At 33.2% G+C, this 22,251-nt stretch overlaps 1 protein-coding gene across 1 annotated transcript in view; it reads left to right on the top strand.

Annotated features, from left to right (window-relative positions):
* KCNH7 (potassium voltage-gated channel subfamily H member 7) overlaps nucleotides 1-22,251 on the top strand; it is a 138,676-nt gene that overhangs the window by 75,298 nt on the left and 41,127 nt on the right. Inside the window, exons 5-6 of the mRNA XM_008054082.1 lie at nucleotides 429-828; nucleotides 11,459-11,658. Coding sequence (XP_008052273.1) covers nucleotides 429-828; nucleotides 11,459-11,658 — 600 coding nt within the window. The remainder of the gene's footprint in view (nucleotides 1-428; nucleotides 829-11,458; nucleotides 11,659-22,251) is intronic.

The following is a 22,251-nucleotide window of genomic DNA, read 5'->3' as shown; positions in this document are numbered from 1 at the left end:
TGAGACTGCAACTCAAAAAAAAAAAAAAAAGAAGAAAGAAAGAAAAGTGACTGTGTCTGTTCAACCCTATAATCCCAGTGTGTGGCCTTGGTAGGCACAGAGTAACATGTTGGAACGTTTGTTGAATGAATGAATGAATGACTGAAGGCATATTACGGACAAAGCACTTAGAGAATAAATGAGGCAAATTTTCTTTCCCATGGCTCTTGCATGCCATGATACTGAATCAATGTGCTATGCACTTTCAAAGTATTTTTCAAAGTAAATATATATTTTTTTTTTAACTAACCTTAATGCTTAATTCAAATATCCAGTTATTCACAGTGCTACCATGTATTGTTGTCTTAACCCATTTTTGCCTACTTTACATCACATGAACCTACTTTGAATTGTTTACTGTTTCTGACCATACACATTTATTTCTACAGACAACAACATTAATTGGTCTTTTGAAGACTGCCCGACTTCTTCGTCTTGTGCGAGTTGCCAGGAAATTGGATCGATACTCAGAATATGGCGCTGCTGTTCTAATGCTCTTAATGTGCATATTTGCTCTTATTGCCCACTGGCTGGCTTGCATTTGGTATGCGATTGGGAATGTAGAAAGGCCTTATCTGACTGACAAAATCGGATGGTTGGACTCCTTAGGACAACAAATTGGGAAACGTTACAATGACAGTGACTCAAGTTCTGGACCATCCATTAAAGACAAATACGTCACAGCACTTTATTTCACCTTCAGCAGTTTAACCAGTGTAGGATTTGGGAATGTGTCTCCTAACACCAATTCGGAGAAAATCTTTTCAATTTGTGTCATGTTGATTGGCTGTAAGTAGATTTCTCTTCTCTTATCTATTAGTATAAAATAATACCACAAAATTAACATCTCTAAAACATTTAGAGAAAGGCAAAGAAAAAAATTACAGCAAATGGTGGAGATAATATGATTACATATGTGGGTACTATATTCTATCAGATCTGAGTCTCTCTGTGAAATTGAAACACCAAAAAATCTTTTCAAACCTTAGGCAACTGGGTATAAAATTTGAGTAAATGGGACTTGGGATTCAGGAATTGAAACTAGCAGTTCACTTTTACTGCTATAAAAAGGGTATCTATAATTTATTACCAATGGTTATTTTTTATTTTAAGCTGAGACTTGATTAGAATAGGAAATATTAGGTTATACTATATACTATAGATGTAGATAGAAAGAAGGGTAGATAGATAATTATATATAGAAATATATGTATATCACCACTACAATTACAGTGTAAACTAATCTTTCATATGTATGTATACATATGTATATATACGCACTGGACACATACATGCTTTTATATATAATATACATGTATTTTCCCCTGTCACTGACTAAAAATTTATTTTCCTGTGACATTATGCTAAGACCTAAGTGATTGCCTTTTACCCTGTAATGGATTAATGTCATTAGCATCATTTATAGCCTATATTTTTGAAGTGTTTTTAAAAATCTGGAGTTAAAGAATGTTTTCATGTTAATATTTTGAAAAGATCACACTGTGGAACCACTAAAGATAACCTTGCTGATACCAGGTAGCAGTTGGCAAAGGCATGATGAATCTTTAAAGCTTCAAAAAGAATATTATCCTTAGATTGAATAGAAAGTTAAAAAGAGATTTTGGTAGTTGAGTTTTGAATGTCAACATATTGACTAATGAAATGTGCTTTATAAGCCCTACTTATAAAACTTAAATAGATTCACCCAGTTTATTGTCTATATAAAATCTACTATATATATATGTGTTTGTGTGTGTGTTTTAGTGTTTTAATTTTACTAACATTTTCAACAGCAAATAACATTATATTTACATAACTGTTATAACATTCTACAAATTCAATCCAAGCAGCAATGTGCCCAAAAATAAATGGAAGTGGAATCTACTAGAAAAATAGAAATATGTATTCCTAAGAGGCTGAATCTCTCAGAGTAACCACAGACCCCCACCCTTTTGTAATTACAACTACTAGTAAATACTTTATAGTGGTTATCCACTTTAGTGGCATAGGCAGCAACCAAGGAAAAGAAATAAATCATTTTTAACAAAACACTGATATACACCTCATTAAGAAAACAGAACCAGTATTTTGAAACCTAGAATTGTTAAAAAAGAGATTTTAAAATGCACTGAAGCTTAGCCAGTTCAACACTTAGTAATTCATACCTCTTATGAAGATTAAATGAAGTAAGTACACAGTACTATTTATCATGTGTTATTTTAAATTGAGGAAATCTCAATTCTTTACTTGTTCTGCACCTAATCTCTAATCCCTAAATATAGGAATTATTGATAGCTTCCTTCCTTCCTTCCTTTCTTCCTTCCTTCCTTCTTTCCTTCCTTCCTTCCTTTTTTAAATATAGCACTAGACTGATTCATTAAGAATACATGTTTCCTAAAGGTGAACTTAATCTTTTAAGAAAAAAAAAATTGTAGTCAAATTGGATATAGTAAAGTATACCCACATTCCACATATCATTATTTGAATAAGACTTGGCTCTATAAACCTTAATCAAATTGGGATTATACAAAGCTTAATGTCACACAGGAAAAAGATTATAGGTATTTCTGGAGAACTGTATCATGACCCATTATGCCACAAATAAAGGGGAAGAGTAAAATTAAGACTTAAAACTTAGCAATAAAAAGAATAACTCCTGAAATTTGCTTAGCCATGTGCTGTATATGAGGTATATGCACATGATATTTAGATCTAATTATATTAGAAAATGATTTGATTTGCTATATTTTTTCACAAGTACATACTCCTCAGACCTATGAGTGGTCTTATTTCAACTTAGAAATGCAATAAAATAACCAAAAATATAATATAAAATAGTATATATGTGCTAATTACAACCATAATAGTTATCAGGTTGAACTCACCATCCCTGAGCATCTTTAAATCTAATCTTTGTTCTAAATGAAAAATTTGAAGCCAAGTCGTAGAAAACAAGACAATTAACCATCAACCTTATAAAAATATAACTCAAGAAAACTAAGCATAAAACATTAAAAAGCATCATCTAACTAAATGCAGATAATTCAGGTGCTTATATATACATTTTTAAAAGTTTCTACTTGCAAAGACAGTTTTCGTACAGCTGAATATATACAGAGAACAGTGATAAGTTTACACTCATTTTAAAAGTGTGCATAATCCAAACAGAAAACTAAAGCAATAGCTATGCAATTATTAAATAACTGTAAATATAAGTTATGCTCATACATCTATACCTATTTTCTAATATATAACAATTTTAATCCAAATATTATAAATAGAATATATATGTATATATTTAATTTTAAAAATATACAAACCAGTAAAATAAAAGTAAATGCATTTCATCTCTGCCTTGCTTGACAAACATTGAGGGAGAATTTCTTATGCATGTAAAAAAAAGTTACTGGAGTTCTGCTTCCAGCCATTATGTAGTTATTAAAACCTTCCCTTCTTCCATTAAACACACACACACACGCAGAGAGAGAGAGAGAAAACTGAACAAAACAGATAAGGCAGTGGTTTCTAGACACTGGAAAATAAGAAATAAGAAGGGACATTTAATCCTGAAAGAAGAAAAGCAAATGAGATGAGCTACATGTTATCCTTGGCTTCTGCCCTGAGTCACTTTCTGAATAACAGTGAGCAGTCAAAGGAGAAATAACCTAAGCAGATAACAGCAGTTTTACTGAGTTAAGAAAACAAGATCAGCGGTCATGGAGGTTAAGGTGCTGCAGTTTGCAAGACAGACAACCAGAGCAGAGGCAGCTACGGCAAAGAAAAGCTTCAGGAACCTATATAGGTATCCTTTTGGGTCTACGGATAAATACTAAATCTCAGATGCATGGGGTGAAACCCCTCAAATGTGATAAAGAAACACAAGAAATTCTGTAAGCTGAACAGTTTCCAGAACTCACAGAGTTATTGGAGATATTTCAACCAGCAGGGTGGAAAGTCCTTATTGAATATCCAGGATACTCAGTAGAAATCTCAGAAAAATAGTGCCATAGTACTAGGACTAATCTGGCCCTAACAAGGTTTAAAATGCAAGCCTCAAAAGATACAAGCTGATCTCCACGTGGTTTAATGGCCTACAAGAACAGCATCTAATATATTTTTTAAGGACAAAAGAATATTCAGAATTTAACAATGATAATTTTATAATGCCCAGCATCTACTTAAAAATTAAAATATATGGCAAGACACAGGATAATGTGACTCATAAGCAGGAGATAAATCAAATAAAATGAAACCAGAATTGACAGAGATGATGGAACAAGATACAATACCAAGCACTTGAAGAAATATGTATATGTGGAGTCCCAAAAATGGAGGCGAGCAGAAAAATAAATCCAAAAAATAATGGCTGAAGTTTTCCTAAAATTAATGAAAATTATAAACCACAAGTTCAAGAATTATAGTGAGTCTCAAACAGGTTAAACATGAACGAAACACTCTAAGGCACATCATAATCAAATTACTGAAAACTAGAGATGAAGAGGATGCTTTTAATGCCAGTAGGGAAAAAAAGACACACACTATATAAAGGAAAAACATAGAATTGATAGAAGATTTCTTATTAGAAATAGAGAAAGCCAGAGGACAATGGTACAAAATCCTTAGATTGCTGAAACAAAATCTTTCTTTTTTTTGAGTTGGAGTCTCACTCGGTCGCCCAGACTGGAGTGCAGTAGTCACTCCCGGCCACCACAGCCTCACCTGCTGGGCTCTGGTGATCCTTCCGAGTAGCTGGAATTACAGGCATGTAATCACGCCTGGCTGATTTTTTGATTTATTGTAGAGATGAGGTCTCGCTGTCCAGGCGGGTCTCGAAGCCGCGGGCTCAGGCAATTCACTCACCTCAGCCTCCCAAAGGCGCGGGATTACAGGCTGAGCCACCGAACCCTGCTGAAACAAAATCTTTCAGCATAGAATCTATATCTAATTAAACTATTCTTCAAAAATGATAAACATAAACCTGACCTAAGTCATCATAAGAAGACTATAAGAAATAATAAAGTTCTTTGAGCGAAAGGCAAATTATCCTAGCTTAAAATCAGTACAAAGGAATTAAGAATCGGAAATGGCAAATATTTGAATATTTTTTAAAATGTCTTTAAAAATAATTGACTGAGGCAAAAATGATGTTAATAAATGTGCAGGTTTTATAGCATATGTATAAGTTGAAAGTTTAATACTGATAGCATCAAAAAAATGAAGGAGGAAATAGAAGCATTTTGTTGTACAATTCCTACATCATACTGGAGGTGCCAAAAAACATATACACATTTTAAGAGATGTTATCTATGTATTATTTTTTGAAGTTGAATTGAATTATGGTAGCAATGTGTAGTATGACATTCGCTCAAAAGATGGCGTTATTCAAATGAATGCTAATGTCACCATGAGACAGGCAGGATAGTCAAAGAAAATGGCAAAAGCACAGTTGTGGTTCAAGGAGTAGAAGACTATTTTGAAGAGGTATTTGAAATTCGAGAACATTGTGGAAGTACAATGACAACGGAGGTGTGAGTATGCTACATAACCTCCAACACTGCTAACGATTATACATATTCTTGATAAGTTTGAAACACACGGTACAAGGGAAGATCCGGGAGGCCCAACACAGCAACAAGTCCAGGTGTACACCATAATCAGAAATGTCGGAAGCTGATGGTAACCTCTTGTAATTGCAGAAGTGAAATGTGAATTGTCTCCATCTTCTGTTGCCAATATACATTGTGTATTAAAATTTTAATACAGTTTTTTTCCTTTCTTAAAATGTGTGCACATTTTTTGGCACCCTCTGTATGTGAAGTGGTATTATGCTACTTAAGTTAGATGTAGATAAATTTAAAATGCCCATTATAAATCCTATAGCTATAGTTAATAAGCCAATGGGAAGACAAAATGGAAGAATAATAAGCAAAATTCCAAAAAATAGCAGGAAATAAGAGAAAAGGGAAATGTAGAAAACAAATAGCAAGATAGTAGATTGAAACCTAGCCATATCAAATATACATGAAATGTAAATTATCTAGATATGCTCATTGCAATGGAGAATGAACAGATAGTATTTTTAAAAGCAAAGTTCAAACATATATTGTCTAAAGAAAACATAATATATATAGACACTAATCAAAGATAAAAAGACGTTTATGCAAACCCTAATCATGAGAACGTAGCAATGTTAACTTCAAACAGCATAGACTTAAAGACAAGGACTTTTTCCAAAGATAAAATAGATAAACATAGTAATTTAAATGCATGTGCTCTCAGCTATAGAATTTTAAATTATATGAAGCAAAAATTGACAGAACTGAAAGGACAGATAAAAAAATTCACAATAGAAATTCACAAATAATTTGCAATTTTAAGACTCCTCTCCCAATGTCTTATAGAATAAATAGACCAAAAAGTCAATAAATGTATAGAAGACTTGGCCAATACAACAAAATAAACTTGACATGTTGATAATTATAGAACACTAGCAGAATGCATTCTTTTCTATTATATATGGGATGTTCACCAAGACAGATCACATGCTGGGCAACAAAACAAGTCTCAGTAAATTCAAAAGTTCTAAAAGTATGCAGAATATTTATCTAACCACAGGGAAACCAGAAATTAGTAACAAAAGAAGAAGAAGGAGGAGAAGGAGGAGAAAAAGGAGGAGGAAGAGTTGAAGGAGGAAAGAGGAAAAAAGATTGTTAGATGTTTGGAAATTAACAAGGTTCCAAATAACACGAAATTCAAAGAAGAAATCACATGGAAAATTAGAAAACATTTTTTAACTTCATAACAATAAAAACAGAGTATATCAAAATTTGTAAAGGTCACCTAAAGCAGTCTTTAGAGAAAAATTTATTGCTTTAAGTGTTTTTATTAAAATAGAAGAAAGTTTTAAAATCAAAGATCTAAGCTTCTATTTTAAGACCCTGGTAAAAGACAAGCAAATTAAACCCAATGTAACTAGAAGAAACAAAATAGATATAAAAGCAGAAATTAATAAAATATAAAACAATAAGATTAATGGAAGTAAATAAAGTCTGGCTCTTTAAAAGATTAATGAAATTGATAAACCTGTAGCTAGACGGAATGGAGACAGAGAAAAAGAGAGTGACAGAAAGGACATAAGTTACTGTACTGTATGAAAGATATTACTACAAATCTTACAGACATTAAAAGGATAATAAAAGAACATTATAAAAAGCAGTAAACAACAATTTAGATGAAATGGAAACACTACTGAATGATACAAATTGCCAAAGCTGAAACAAATTTTAAAAAAAGATAAATCAAATTTCTTCAAAATCAATAACTGCTGCTCTTCAAAGGACACCATTAAGAAGGAAAAAGCAATTGTTAGACTGGGAAAAAATATTCTCAATTCTAAGATCTCAAAAAGGACTTATAACCAGAATATGTCAATAATTCTTACAACTCCATAAAAAGAAAGCAACTCAATTTAAAAATGAACAAAATATGTGAACAGACACTTCACAAAAGGTGATCTATAATGGCCAATAAGTACATGAAAAGACGTTATTAGTCATCAGGGAAATGCAAATTAAAACCCCAATGAGATACTACACACACACTGCAATGGTTAAAATTAAAGACTGACAAAACTAAATGTTGGAGAGAATATGGAACAACTGGTGTTTCCATACATTGCTGGTGAGTTTCCTATCAAGTTAAACATACCACAACTCAGCAATTCCACTCTTAGGTGTTTAAAAGGAGAATGAAAAGGTATACTCACAAAGATTTGTATACAAATGTTCTTGGTAGTTTTATTCATAATAGCCAAAAACTAGAAACAGCAAGGTTTCCATACAAACTGTGGTATAGCCATATGATGTAAATCAATTCAGCATTTTTTTTTTTTTTGAGTTGGAGTCTCACTCTGTCACCCAGACTGGCGTGCAGTGGCCGCTCCCGGTGACCGCAGCCTCGACCTGCTGGTCTCCAGCGATCCTTCCACCTCAGCCTTCCAAGTTGCCGGAACTACAGGCATGCGCTACCAGGCCCGCTAGTTTTTGATTTATTGTAGAGAGGCGGTCTCGCCAAGTTGCCCCGGCGGGTCTCAGACAATCCACTCGCCTCGACCTCCCAAGGTGCTGGGAGTACAGGCTGAGCCACCGAGCCCGGCCCAATTCAGCAATTAAAGAAAAAAGAAAAAAATTACTGATACACACAATAGGATTATTCTCAAAAACGTTATGCTGAGCAAAAGAATTCAGACACAAATGAATATGTACGTTATGATTCTATTTATATGAAATCCTAGAAAATGCAAGCTAATCTGTAATAACATAAAGGAACTCAGTGGCTGTCTAGGTCTGAAGTGAGTGACGCAGGCAGCTAAGGGACACAAGGAAACTTTTTGGGTTGACAGAAATGTTTTATAACTTGATCATGTTTACAGAACTGTAAACATTTGTCAAAACTAATTAAACTACACATTTAAAATGGATGCATCTTATCAATAAAATTTATTTTTAAGGTACAATTTTTTTCAAAAAAATTATATACCAGAAGTGTATTTGTTCTGTGAATATATTTTGGCTAATACCCTCTGACCAACCAAATTCATTAGTATGGTTAGCATATCAGATTTGTGGTGTAGTGTGCTAAAGGTAGTTTTAGGATATATATGTTTTATTTCTGTAAAACAAGACCTAAAGCAAACCATTTTGATGAAATATAAACTCCTTTTAAAAAGCTAAATAAAACGAGTTGAGCAGAGATGTCTATATATCAATAGTCTGTCAACTAGCTTTTGACTGATATTTTTGTCAGTTGGGCATCAACTAATATATACAGAGTATAATCATTTTATCCCTCCCTCTAGCTTACAACCTTTAGTTCCATTTGATTCCTAAAAAATAGAAAAAAGTTAATGTCTTCATTATAATCTAAAAAGTCATAAGCACAGAATGTCCTAAGAGAAATGTTTATATTGGTCATTTATCTATTCAACTATATACTTATAATCTAGATTTTTCTATCTTAATAGTGAGTGAGAAATGCCTGTTTATGACCTGAACTAACATTTTGTTTCATTTTGATGGGAGAGATAAAACTCTATATCAGAATACCATCTTATTTATTAAAAACTAAATAGAAATTTTTTTTCCTGATCTTTCTTTGCTATGTGATTATGTGGTTTAGGTAAAAATAACTAGCATTGATTATGTACCCTCTGACTGAAACTACTTTCTGAGTACCTGATAGGTACTTTAGAAACATAAGAATACATAAACATTTCCCACACTACATTTAGGGTGAATTAAATCTGTTTTTCACACAAATCTTAAATCACACGAAACTGTTTCTGGCAAATATTGCTAATTCTTTTCTTAATGAACTATTCATTTACTCAAATTAGAAACAATTTAGACTCACCTTCTCTTCTTGTGGTATGTGCCACCAAAACAGTTGGTCTACCTTACAGTGAGTTAATGTATCTTGCACATGCAAATTCAACCGCGCTACAGATCTGTATTAGTCTGGATTTCCAGAGAAGCAGAACAAATATATAGATAGATAGGTAGATAGAAGATAGATAGATAGATAGATAGATAGATAGATAGATAGATAGATAGATAGATAGATAATGTTAGAGAGACATGCAGATATAGATATACAGAGATTTATTGTATGGAATTGCCTTATGGCTATAGAGGGTGAAAAGCCTCAAGATCTGTAATTAGTAAGCTGGAGACCCAGGAGAATCAATGGTATGGTCTCAGTCTGAGTCTAAGTCCACGTCCAAGTCCAAAGGCAGGAGAAGACTGATGATCTAGCTCAAAGACAGTCAGACAGATAAAGTGAATTCTCCCTTATTTCACCTTTTTGTTCTGTTCAGGCCTTCAAGGGATTGGAGGGAGCCCACTCACAGTGGAAAGGAAAATCTGCTTTATTGTTTACCAAACCAAATGCAAATCTCATTCAGAAACCCTCACAGACACACCAAAATTAATGCTTAACCAAATATCTGGGTACCATGTGCCCCAGTCAAGGTGACCTAAAATTAACCATTATATATCCCAACTTTCATCCCCTTAAATAGATTTTTATAAAAAGGTGGGGAGGGATTCTTTCCCCAGACATTCTCTTACTTGGGACATCTATGGTATGGGATAGATACAAGGACCGTGATAACCAACCATGATAAGAGAAGCAAACAAGATAAGATGGGAATGAAAGCAATTGCCCTGGAAATCATATTAGTTTAAAACATGGCCTGAATATGGCCAAAACCTACTTTTTATGTGAATAAGTGTTTTATAGAGGCAATTGTACGTAAGATGTGTATAAGGGGAAAAAAATGTGCTGCTGGAAATAGTTTAATAAAAACACTTCAGGCTGTTTTTTTGTTGTTGCTTTTCCCACCTGCTGGGTATATGAGTATTGCTGTTCTAGTAATTTAAACATTACCTCATCTCTCAGTTTCTGACTGATGGCCAACGATCAATATTCAGACCATATATCATGCTGTGACTTTCCATGGAGAGGGATGCACTTCTTTTTAGAATTATTAGAAACCGAATGTAAATATTTTAAAAAGAATAAATAAAGTGCTCAAAGACTTTATTTTAGAGCATAAAGATTTAGCTGAAGAGCACCAATATGGATATTCTACCTTAGTACTGAATATATACAAGAGATGTCATAGAAGTTTCCTCCCATAGATGAAAGGAAAAATTTATTCTATTTTTCTCTGCAAAAATAAAACCTTGTGCAGTTTCTAAGCCAGAGATATGTTTCTTATGCAAAGATACTGTGAAAATAAATTGGATTGGATTAACAAATTGTATGCAAATTACCACTCTAAAGAAGCTCTGGGTTTCTTAAAAGAATTAGTTCCCCTTAGCAAACCCAATGAATTCAAAATAATCTCAAAATGTATAATGGATTTTTTACTACTACTAGGTTAGATTTTAGACTGAGGCAGAGATAAGTCACATTTTAAAAATTAATTCTTGAACTCCAATTCAAAAAGTGTCTTTCAAATCTCTAACAGATGTCTTTGCCTCATGAGAATTTTTTTCAAGAAAACGTATTTGTGGTGTTCCATGACATGTCTTCTTATTACAAATGAAATAGTTTATTTCAAATTTTTTTTATCTCTAGTCAATGCTCCTGGTTGCAAGCTGATATTATAAACCATCTAAGTTTCTACTTTAATTTAGAATTCGTAATGAATTTGGATACTTTTCTTCTCCAACTTTATCATTAAAATCATAAAATTTAAAGTCCTTTTAGTTTAACTTCATTTTTCCCTATGGAACAGTGGTAAATCTTCACAACTGGATTGAGATAATCAAAATGCACATGCTTGATATTCTGACAATATATAATGTGCCCAAGTGCAGTGTTCCTCCGTAACTTTGTTTCTCATCCAATTCAGCACTAATGTATGCAAGCATTTTTGGGAATGTATCTGCAATTATCCAAAGACTGTACTCGGGAACTGCCAGGTACCACATGCAGATGCTGCGAGTAAAAGAGTTCATTCGCTTTCATCAAATCCCTAACCCTCTGAGACAACGTCTTGAAGAATATTTCCAGCATGCGTGGACTTACACCAATGGCATTGACATGAACATGGTATGTATTTCTGTTTTCCAAAATGGAAGCGCCACAGGCATTATAGCTGTAGCCAAAAAGGAAAAGCCAGCCAGTCTCACCAGCTTCGAATCCCTTGCTTTTGTTTTCTTCTCTCAGATGTGTATTTTCTCCCCTTGAGACAGTCTCTCATTCTCAATTCATGGCATTGCATGGTGCTATATCTAGTTATACTGTGTGGCAAAGGCATTATAACATGATGCAAACTGATATAACTGCATATAGTAGAGTTCCCATTTCTTCTTAGAGAGGGCTTTCTTTAGCTGGAACTTGGTCTTTCACTGCATGGCCTAGTTGCCAGCATCCTAAATAAATAAATAAATAAAATAGTGGACTCACATGCAATAAGATTTGGCAAGTAAACGATAACAATTCTGATGCCCCCAAACAGAGATTCAAGGCTAACACACTTTAAAAGATGGGAAAGTGAAAATTTGTAGAAGAAGTCGGGGAGCTTAAGTATACCATAAACATTCTATGATAAGAAGTTTCATGCTTCTTTTAAGAACATTCTTTAATATATTTTAAACAATTTTCAATGCACCCTTTTACTCTACCTGATATAATGTATCTTTCCTTTCAAGGAGGAAATATGGAATCCTTCATACTTTTTTTAAGCAAAGTTGACATCAACAATTACTTGTAATTACCTCCCCTCCTGCTCCAAAATTAGCATAATTAATAACAGCAATGTGGTCCAAATAGTTCTCATTAGTATTAGGAGAATTGCGCACATTTTCTTACCTTGATATTTGGCTATAGAAACTGATTGCTAAGTAAATTATACAACAAATCCAAATTCTATGTCTTATTACAGAGCTACAGAAGAAAAGATTAAAAATATGGTGTCTTTCCATATGGCTACTCCTCCACTGGGCAAGGACCCTGTTTCTAAGAAATTCTTCAGAAAATAAAATCACTCACGTTGAATTACACCAACTACATAAAGCAATTTTGTGTAAACGAGCCTGTACAATTTAGATTGATTTTTTTAAAAACCTGTAATAGTCTAATGAAGAAACAAAGGCTCAAAATGAGCAGTAATGGTGCAGAAAGCATTGCAAATATTCCCCAATTGAAATCAATATTTATATACAGATAAGTTTACCCTAACTTCGTGTGATTTATTTGACTGAGAAGTAAGGACATGCCATTATACAAATTTTAATTTGAAGAGCTAATCAAATTAGCACATGTTATACAACACTAGCTAACCTCCATGAGGTATTTCTAATCATCCCAAAATACCTTTGGAAAAAAATTCATTTAATAAATTGATCTCCCCACAGGAACACCTTAATCTCATAAGAAAGAGCACCTACATATTGTTCAATTCTATATATTCCATCACTATTATTGTTTAACAAAGGCGTCAGCATTCAAAAATTTTGGGGAATCTCTACTGCTGGGTTGGTTGAAGCAGTGTCAAGAATTTTTAATCAAAACACGTGTCACTCAATTTTGTTGTTTCATACTGCCAGTTTATTTCAAAAACAGTAGCAAAACAATTATTTTACCGCCCTCTCCATAGTTTTGTGACTATTTTTTTGTGATAAAGTCTATTTTGTGACAACTAATTACCTTTCATTGTTTGACTCTATTACCTATGAATATGGTTTATATACCACTTGCCTATTTACAATGTACTTATGAAAGATTTATCTCTTTCCTGTCTGCTTCACACCTTAATAAATGGAATCACAACACCCACCGGTAAGAACAGGAGGTATTTATATCCAATTTAATTCTCGTGTAAATTGTGGAGAACACCCTTGTTATCTGTCAGGTCTAGAGCTTGTTAAATGATTTCCAATGTTAGTTCTGATCTTTTTTTGCATGATGTAGCAGAGGAAATACAAAGCAAGAAATTGGGAAGATGATCTGGAAGAGGCCAAGTACAGAACAGAAGTCCTTAACTTTAACACTGACTTGACCTCTAAATATTTATATACAGTTGCCCATTTCCCACAAAAATTCACTTCTTTGCCCCATTCCAACTCTGGTAAAGGTTATGGGTATACGGTTTGCATTAGATAATTGTCATAAAGAAAATGTCATTCTTTTTCATCATTCTCTATTTTCATAATGTAGGTACTTTTCTTTCCTCTCATCTGCATGCCTGTATCACATGATCCTGGAGTGTGAGCTCTAAACCATGTGCCGCTGAGTCTTGCATGTGGTTTTGAGAGCTTGACTTTGCACGGACTTCTTGTTTGTATACGATGTCTACATTTCTCATTTTGTGACTGCAAAGTGAGTAAATAAAGTGCAAGATAACTGAAAACTCAGCAAGTGGAAGATACTTATTAAGCACTATATACAAAATAAAGTTGATTAGAGAATAGCAACTGTACTCTTAGACAATTGAGAGGTAAAATACATACATATATATATATATATAAATGGATTTTTTTAACCTCCATAACCATGTTGTTAAAATCTCTGGGTCTTGTCAGTTTATTGTCAACTAAACTGTGATTTAGTAATAGTTTTAAATTATTCAAATTTATGTATCGTGATACATAAAAGTACACCAAATTGTTGTATTTTGCATAGCATTCCATGTTATTTTATTTAAGTATAACCTTAAATATAATTTCTCATGACACATTTCAGGTCATTTTTACTGTTCAGTCATGTCCAAATGAAGTACAAGATTTTTCAATCACACTAGATTAATTGACACAAAATTAATTTTTATGACTGAAAACATTTGATTGATATACCATAAAAAAGAGAAAGAATTGACCTAAAAGTATGACCATATTCCTTATTCCCGACATCTTTTGTCTTTTGTAAAAAAGCTATTGCCATAATGTTCCTGAATCTAAAGGTTTTTGAAAACAATGATGGACTCCCTTTCAACTGAACCGAATGGTTCGGAGTACAAAAGGAAAAGGGACAGAATAATGACGCTAGTGAAAGGAACATTTTTTTAGTCTTATTTCAAACTTAGAGGTAGTAAAAGTTATCTGAAAGACTTGTACAGGTTAATTCTGGAAAACACGTTTTCTTCTACCTCCAAAAGTTTAATTAGTTAGGAGTGAGGGCATGCTTTCTCACGTTAAGATTGTTGGCATTTCAATAAATTTCTCCAAATCAAAGCCATCTTTTGACCCAGTCTGAAACTTTTGAAGGTTAGCTAACACTGTTTTATTTATACTACCAAAGTAATGAGAATGTAAAATCAAGTGACCTCACATCCTATGTTAGAGCCTGGCTTGAATGAAGACCAATGACCATGCCCAATGACCATGGTCCATATATTACTCTGAATGAAGGAAAATAAAGTCATTTAGGATAAAAGCAACTCCATAATTTAATATTCTACTGGCATTCAAGAAAAACCTATATGAACATTTAATGGAGAATTTATTTCTTACCTAAAAATATCACACTTACACCCCGCTAAGTAATGCCTAAATAATAGAAAAAAAATACAGAATGGGGATTCAGAAGGCCCAAGAACTAGGTCTCAATCTGCCACTAATCTTGGACAAGTCACTTGATCTCTCTGCAATTTCATTAAACTTGTCATTTTCCAATATTTTTTTAAAGTATCAGAATTCAAATATGCCAAATATGCAAAACAATTATAATGGGAGCTTTTCTGCTTGAGAATGGAAATTCTAAACTATCTGCTGCCCACTCTATCACTCCTTGTTTTGAGTCTGAGTCTTTTGTATGGAACACCTGCCTCTGCATGGGGTGTTATTCAAAAACACTGGACTAAGTGGGTGGTAGAATTGTTGATGGCAAGAAAACCAATGAAGACTATTTCAGGTAAAAAGAAAAGACAGATGTAGAGGCACATATGTGGGAGAGTACATGCAGAATGAGAAAAATAATCCATACACAACTTTAATTTATTGTAGGAAAAAAGGAAGCCTATATATATATGCACCAAGGGCATTAATTGAGGAAATTTTGAGAGACAAACATAGAAATTTGTTGAAATAAAAGCCTAGGAAGGTATATAAATTCTTCAGCAGGGTGGCAGATAAGTTTTCGTTAAAGACAGGCAGGCTGTCAAAGTGGAAAAGAGAATTACAAATAATGGTACAATATTTAATAGAAATTCTTATTTTGGGGATTGAGGTGATTTCCAAAGGCCATTATAATGATAGTTTGACTTCTTTTACTTTCACAACTCTTTTCTAGTTTCTCTGTTATCAGAGCAACCTCCATTACTAACATCATCCTTATCTCTGTATCCATAATCCAACTCTACTCCATCAAACACTTTGTTAGCGCCCATTCTCTACACTGATTTCAATGACTTCATCTGGGCCAGAAAGGATATTTTCATCTGCACGTTGATTCATTGATAGTAATTTCCTGGCCCTGCAGAAACTAGGTAGGCACCAAAATTTCACACCTGCAAGAAGCCTACTATGAACACACAAACTTGTCATTCAAAATCACCTACTATAGCCATAATCTGAGGGCCAAGTTAACTGGCCCTTCCTATTCCACATCAAGGCTACTTACCCTAAAGTTTTCCAACATACTATAGAGAACAATAAATACCATCTGGAGCCCCCTGACGTGAACAATATCCAGCTTAAGACAGGCATCTGGTGTTTTCAGGTCACAAATGATACGTGCTCATCTTTCACAAGTGATGATGGTCACTTCATCCTGGCCTCCCACCATCATCAAGAAGGACTTACTTACAGCTGGCATCATGCTGCTTCTATGCAAAGTGAGTTTTCTCAATGGTGGGATCTGACCTTTAGCCCTTTCTGAGCCAAGAGAAATAATGTCAGCATACCCTAGTCATAATGACATATGACCAACAGACTGTAGAAATACCACGCTCAGGTGGTGAATACAGTTCGTGCTTCAGTTTCTCAATTTATTGATCATGTTCCTCTTACAATAGTAAGAAAGTAGAAATGATGTCTTAATTTTTATTAACTCTTTCAAATAATGTTCCTATTAGAACAGGACTCTAGAGTATAATCTCTTGAGATACTCAAGGGTATGATGTGTTTCAAAATACTTTCTTGGATTGGTAGGAGTACAAGAGTAATTCAAACTCAATTCAGTTTCAGATCTCTTAATAATAAAAAAACACAGGTTATGTCAATAATAAAAAATATTATCAAAGTTCAATTTGTAGAATATTCTTTGGTAATATGATTTTAAGCCTTTTAATTCAAATATTTGAGTAACTCAGCATTTCTCTAACTGAATGGAATCAAACCACCCACAATTTCTCCCAAAATAAAAGTTTAATATTTTCTTCAGTGGAAACATACCCAGTAGATTGGGAATTTATATAATAAATGAATATGTAAATGTTACACTCAATATGTCAGATTTCTTAATCTTTGTTTTTTTTAAAAGGTAAAAAAAGAAGTAGTTCATCCAAACCAAATTATTACATAGCCTTAAAGCAGCAAGAAATTTGGATACATTTTAATTGTTTTTCTTAGGTTATACATATTGCTATCCATGTGGATGAATATGGATTGAAAATGCATAATTATTACATGTTTGATGATAGAGATAACCCAAATATCTTTAGTTTGCATCTTGAGCTACTATTGGCCAAGTGAGCCACCCCCAGCAGAACACGACATTCACCTTAGGGACCATCTGATAAAAACTTTCCTTATATGTGGGGGGGGGATTGAGGAGTGGGAAGGGGTCTATCAACTCTGATGATGTATTTTTAATACTTCAGAGCTATGCTAAGTCATTTCCATATGTTCTGCTGTCGATGTCCATTCTGTCTTCCCTACTGCTAATCTTCTTAGATCAGTATGCTCTGCAACCCACACAGAACTAAAGCCTGTCTGTGGTTGGGAGTGCCTACTAAAGTAGGTAAATAAGGCAAAGACTCACTCGACATAGGTGAAATTCTTTTATTTGAATCGTAGAGGTAATCTCTAGCCATTATCTAGTTCTGTGAATCACAAGGTTTGGATGACTAGGAAAATGTGGTCTTTGCAGTGTTTTTCAGATGTGGTTTTATCACAGGTCTAATTTTAATTTTATCTGCTCTATGAGCTATTCTTAATATTTAACAGCAGGTAACACAAGCACTGAGATCAGAGCATTATAACAAAGCAATTCCTATTGACTAGATATCTGAAGAATAAAAGGCAGTATGATGCCAGAAAAATTGCTACATGTTATAAAATTTCCCAAGTGGAACTGCTAAAAGGGAAACAAAAGCTTATAGGCTGGTATAAAGTAATCAGAGATGAAGACATTCTTGAAGTAATCATGGAGTGGTGGTACTATGGATAATATTCAGAATCAAGAAAAGAAAAACAAAGGAAGCTTCTACCATACCCAATGACAAAACGACTATGATTATATGTTATTTGCATTCCATCATTCTTAAACATGAAAATAACATTCAGTGGAATTTAAATCAGTACCTTGCTTCATTCCCTTTTCTTTCATTCTCATCCATCTTAGCACACAGAATTAGGATCTAGAGATTTTTTTAAAAATAGTTCTTATTAAGCATTAAAAAATAGTTTCGTTAGATTATGACTTTTATACTGGCCATTCTTAGAGGAAAAAAATGTCTTGCCCTATCACTGACTCAAAGTTAAAAGGAAACATTGAGAGGACCTAACTTTTTTTCCCAAAAATTATAAATTATCATATAGTATGTAAAACTTGTATAAAAGGAATTGAAAATTACCTTATATATTTTCAGTCATAGATAGTCATAGATATTTTCAGCCCAGATATAGCATCATCTTTGTAACCATACTTGTTTCATATTATGTATATATTTTTTCTCACTTTATAGACTTATCATAGCCTGATAAGAATATTTTTAAGTTGCAAACCATTTTCTCTGATGATGTACATTTCATAGATATGTTGACCTAAAGAAAGAAATTGAGGAAAATTAATATAGAGCATTTATTTGGACCAAGCTTGAGGTTTGGAGCCCAGGAAATGCAGAAAAGTGCTCTGGAGAACAAAGGAGAGACTGAAATTTCAAAGAAAAAAGGACAGATCAGGAGAGGGAGCAATTACAAAAGTTATTTGTCAGGAATACTCACTGGTTTAGAGAAATAACATCGATTAGTAATTGGTTATACATTGCTGAACTACAAGGTCTGAGTTATGGTGTCCAGCATATAGCATTGTTATGTTAATTTATAGCATTTGCTGGGGACTCTAGAATCCAAATAGGCAGATGCTTGACTCAAGGGAAGGGAGTGAGACGTGGCTGCTCTCACATTTTCCTGACTCTCTGGGCCTGATAATTCAAAAGTACTCACATTCCTCAGCTAAAAAGTTTCTCTTATTTCTCAGGTATACAAATTTTACAGAAGTAAAGTCATAGCATATGAGATGGCCCTTTTTAGTGCAACACCTTCGAGATTTGTATCCTTCAGTTGACTTCATTCCTATTCTTTCGCCACCACCACATCAGGCATTTTCTCATCTCATTATTCATCACCCACGTGTATAAACTTCCACACCTTTCTCTTACTAAAATAATTATACTTATATATGCATATACATACACACACACATATATATACACACATAGTGTCATCATTTAATTTATTAGAGTTATATTCAATTATATACAGTTGATGATTCTCAATCTCTTGTGAAAATACCTCCAAGCAGACTGATACAACTGTAACTCATTCCTTTTAATGTCATATAACATTCTATAGTAAGTTATTTTATATACCATAATAATACAATGTTTAATATACTAGTATATAACTACATACCACATTTATGATAATGACCTAGTCTCTCACTGATAGGCTTTCATTTTGTTTCTAATTTCAAGCCACTTCATACAATACTGCAGTTAAACTCCTTATGTATATTTCTCTTACTGATTTTTTTTAAATGGGCAGAATCCCAGTTAAGAGATTTTTGAGTTAAAGATTATGTGTACTTTTTATTTTAATAGTTTTCAAAAGATTACACTCCAGCCGGGCTCGGTGGCTCAGCCTATAATCCCACGCCTTGGGAGGCTGAGGTGAGTGAATTGACTGAGCCCACGGGTTCGAGACCCGCCTGGGCAACTTGGTGAGCCCTCATCTCTACAGTAAATCAAAAAATTAGCCGGGTGTGATAGCGCAGCTTGGAAGGCTGAGGCGGAAGGATCACTGGAGCCCAGCAGGTCGAGGCTGCGGTGGCCAGGAGCGTGCCACTGCACTCCAGTCTGGGTGACAGAGTGAGACTCCAACCACCCCCCCAAAAAAGATTACCCTCCAAAAATGCTTAACAATTTACATTTCTACTAACAATGTCAGCACTTCTCCCCTTTCTCTTTACTAGCAGTGGGTGTTAGGCTTCTTTTAAATTGTTGCCAGTTTAATGGATATGTGAGAGAGTGTTGTTACTCTAATAACGTTTTCCTAGCTACTATTCAATTTCAGTTTTCATCATATATGTAGTGTCATTGTGATAGCTTTCTTCTATAAATTGCCTATTCATAGTATATTTGCATATTTTCCATTATCTTTTTCTTATCACTTTATAAGAACCCTTTGTAAATTATAGATATTCATGCTTTATCTGTCTGTCATCTATATTGCAATTTGTTTCTAACATCTTTTCAATAAGTTGGTTTGTTTAAGTAGTCTTCTGGATACAGAAGTCTTGGAGGTTTTTTTGTTAATATGGTCTAATCTATCAACTTTTATTATACAGCTCATAGATCCTTTCCTGTTTCAAAAAGGTCCTACTGATCCTTTGGATAATACAAGTAGTTTCCCAGATTTTCTTATAAGCTTTTTTATATGATTAAAAAGAAAAAATGTATAATCTGAAATCCATCTGGTAAGTTATTTTCTGCACATGAAAACAGTACTGGTAGAATTTATTAAATAAGCCATTCTTTTTCATTTAATTAAAATACTACCTAAGTTGCACATTAAATTATCAGATATAATTGGGATACATATCTAGACTTTCAAGTCTGCTCTGTTTGTCTATTCTATGATAACATAAGAATGGTCTGTGTTTAGCAGTTTTATATCATAGTTTTAACATGATAATGTAGGTCAACCCTTACTAATCTTATCTTTCTTCTTCTTCTTGGCTACTTGAGAGCATTTATTCTTTCATACAAAATGTATAATTATTTTTATTCCATTACAACACAGTCTATGTAGGGCTTTTGAAATAACTTAAAGATCAGATTGTCAAATCTGGCTAACAAGAATGAGAAATCATTACTATTATTAAGATTTACTAATAACTTCAAGGACATAAGTAATTATGAGACATAAGTACAAGATTCTTCCTTGTTGGATTAGTATGAATTCTGGCTCAGATTTAACACAGGTATTCCCTAAACTATGTATGTGATAATACAACACTTAAGCAGAAGCATTTTTGGTCAATAAACATTTTATACTATAGATGTTATATAGCTCACATGACATTTTTCAGAAAGTCCTATAAATCTATTAATGAAAGATATGCCTGCCATAAACAACTTAGACTAGATATGCTTAGTGAAAAACACTCCATAAATATGAACAATTTCACTAACAAATGCTTTTAGAGTGTTCTCCAGAAGCAGATCACTCATGTTTGTCATTCACTAATCAATTTTCTTTCCTGGTGTATCTCAGGAAAGATAGATACTGGATTGTAGGCCTGCTCTAATCCTTCTTTCTGTAAATTTTATATTAATTTTTTGCAACTTTGAAATTTCAATATTAAGTTCTCCACTATGCTACACACCAAAATTATCTAAAATATTTTTTTTAAATTTCAGTATTTCAGGCTCACCTTACAATGGTTAAATAAAAATTGCTTATAGTGAGGTCTGAGTGTCAGCATTTTTTTTTAAGTTTCAAAACAAAGTTTATTAGAGAAAGAAGAAGTGAAAGATAGAGATACATGCCAAAGCTGGCATGGGCAAAAGAATCCACCATGTTACTATTTGTATATGTTTATTCTAACACATAGGGAGGGTTGACGAACACTAGTTTATGTTTTAAAAAAAAAAATAAGAGCCCTTCAATAAAATTTTATAATTTTCTTCTTAGAAATTTTTACCTTTATTGTTAAATTTATTCAAAGTTTATATACATAGTCAAATAAAATATATTATACATTTCTATTTTTAACTAGTTATAGATAATGCAGACCCAAACTATTTATTTTCTATTCAGTCCCTTTGGTAAATTCTGGTAGAAATTTTTTCTTAGTTTGGTTCAATTTGTTTTTTCCTTCATTGAATTTCGGTTGAATTTGGTTTTACTTTAAAAAATTCTGATAGGACTTTTCCTTTAGTTTGGTTCAATTTGGCCTCATTCTGATAGCACTTTTTTTTTTTTTTTTTTTTTTTTTAGTTTACTTGAATTTTGTTTGATTTGGTTTGTTTGATATGAGGCGGTTCTTGTGAGGATTTACTCTTGGATGTTCTAAATATACATATCAGCAGCAAAACAAAGTTGAATTCATTTTAGTTTTAATAGCAACTATTTATTTTTTTTAGTTCACTAGACTTTCTAAAATAATTTTGAATAATAATAGTTTATTTTAATTAAAATGACTCCATCATTAAGACCAATACTTTTAAAAATCGTTGCATTCCTCAAATAAATCTTA

The sequence above is a fragment of the Carlito syrichta genome, unplaced genomic scaffold (genome assembly GCF_000164805.1).
Source record: "Carlito syrichta isolate Samal-C Ts95f unplaced genomic scaffold, Tarsius_syrichta-2.0.1 Scaffold289015, whole genome shotgun sequence".
NCBI lineage: Eukaryota > Metazoa > Chordata > Mammalia > Primates > Tarsiidae > Carlito > Carlito syrichta.
The sequence above is the reverse complement of the archived record's forward strand: the minus strand, read 5'-3'. Positions and strand labels throughout refer to the sequence as shown.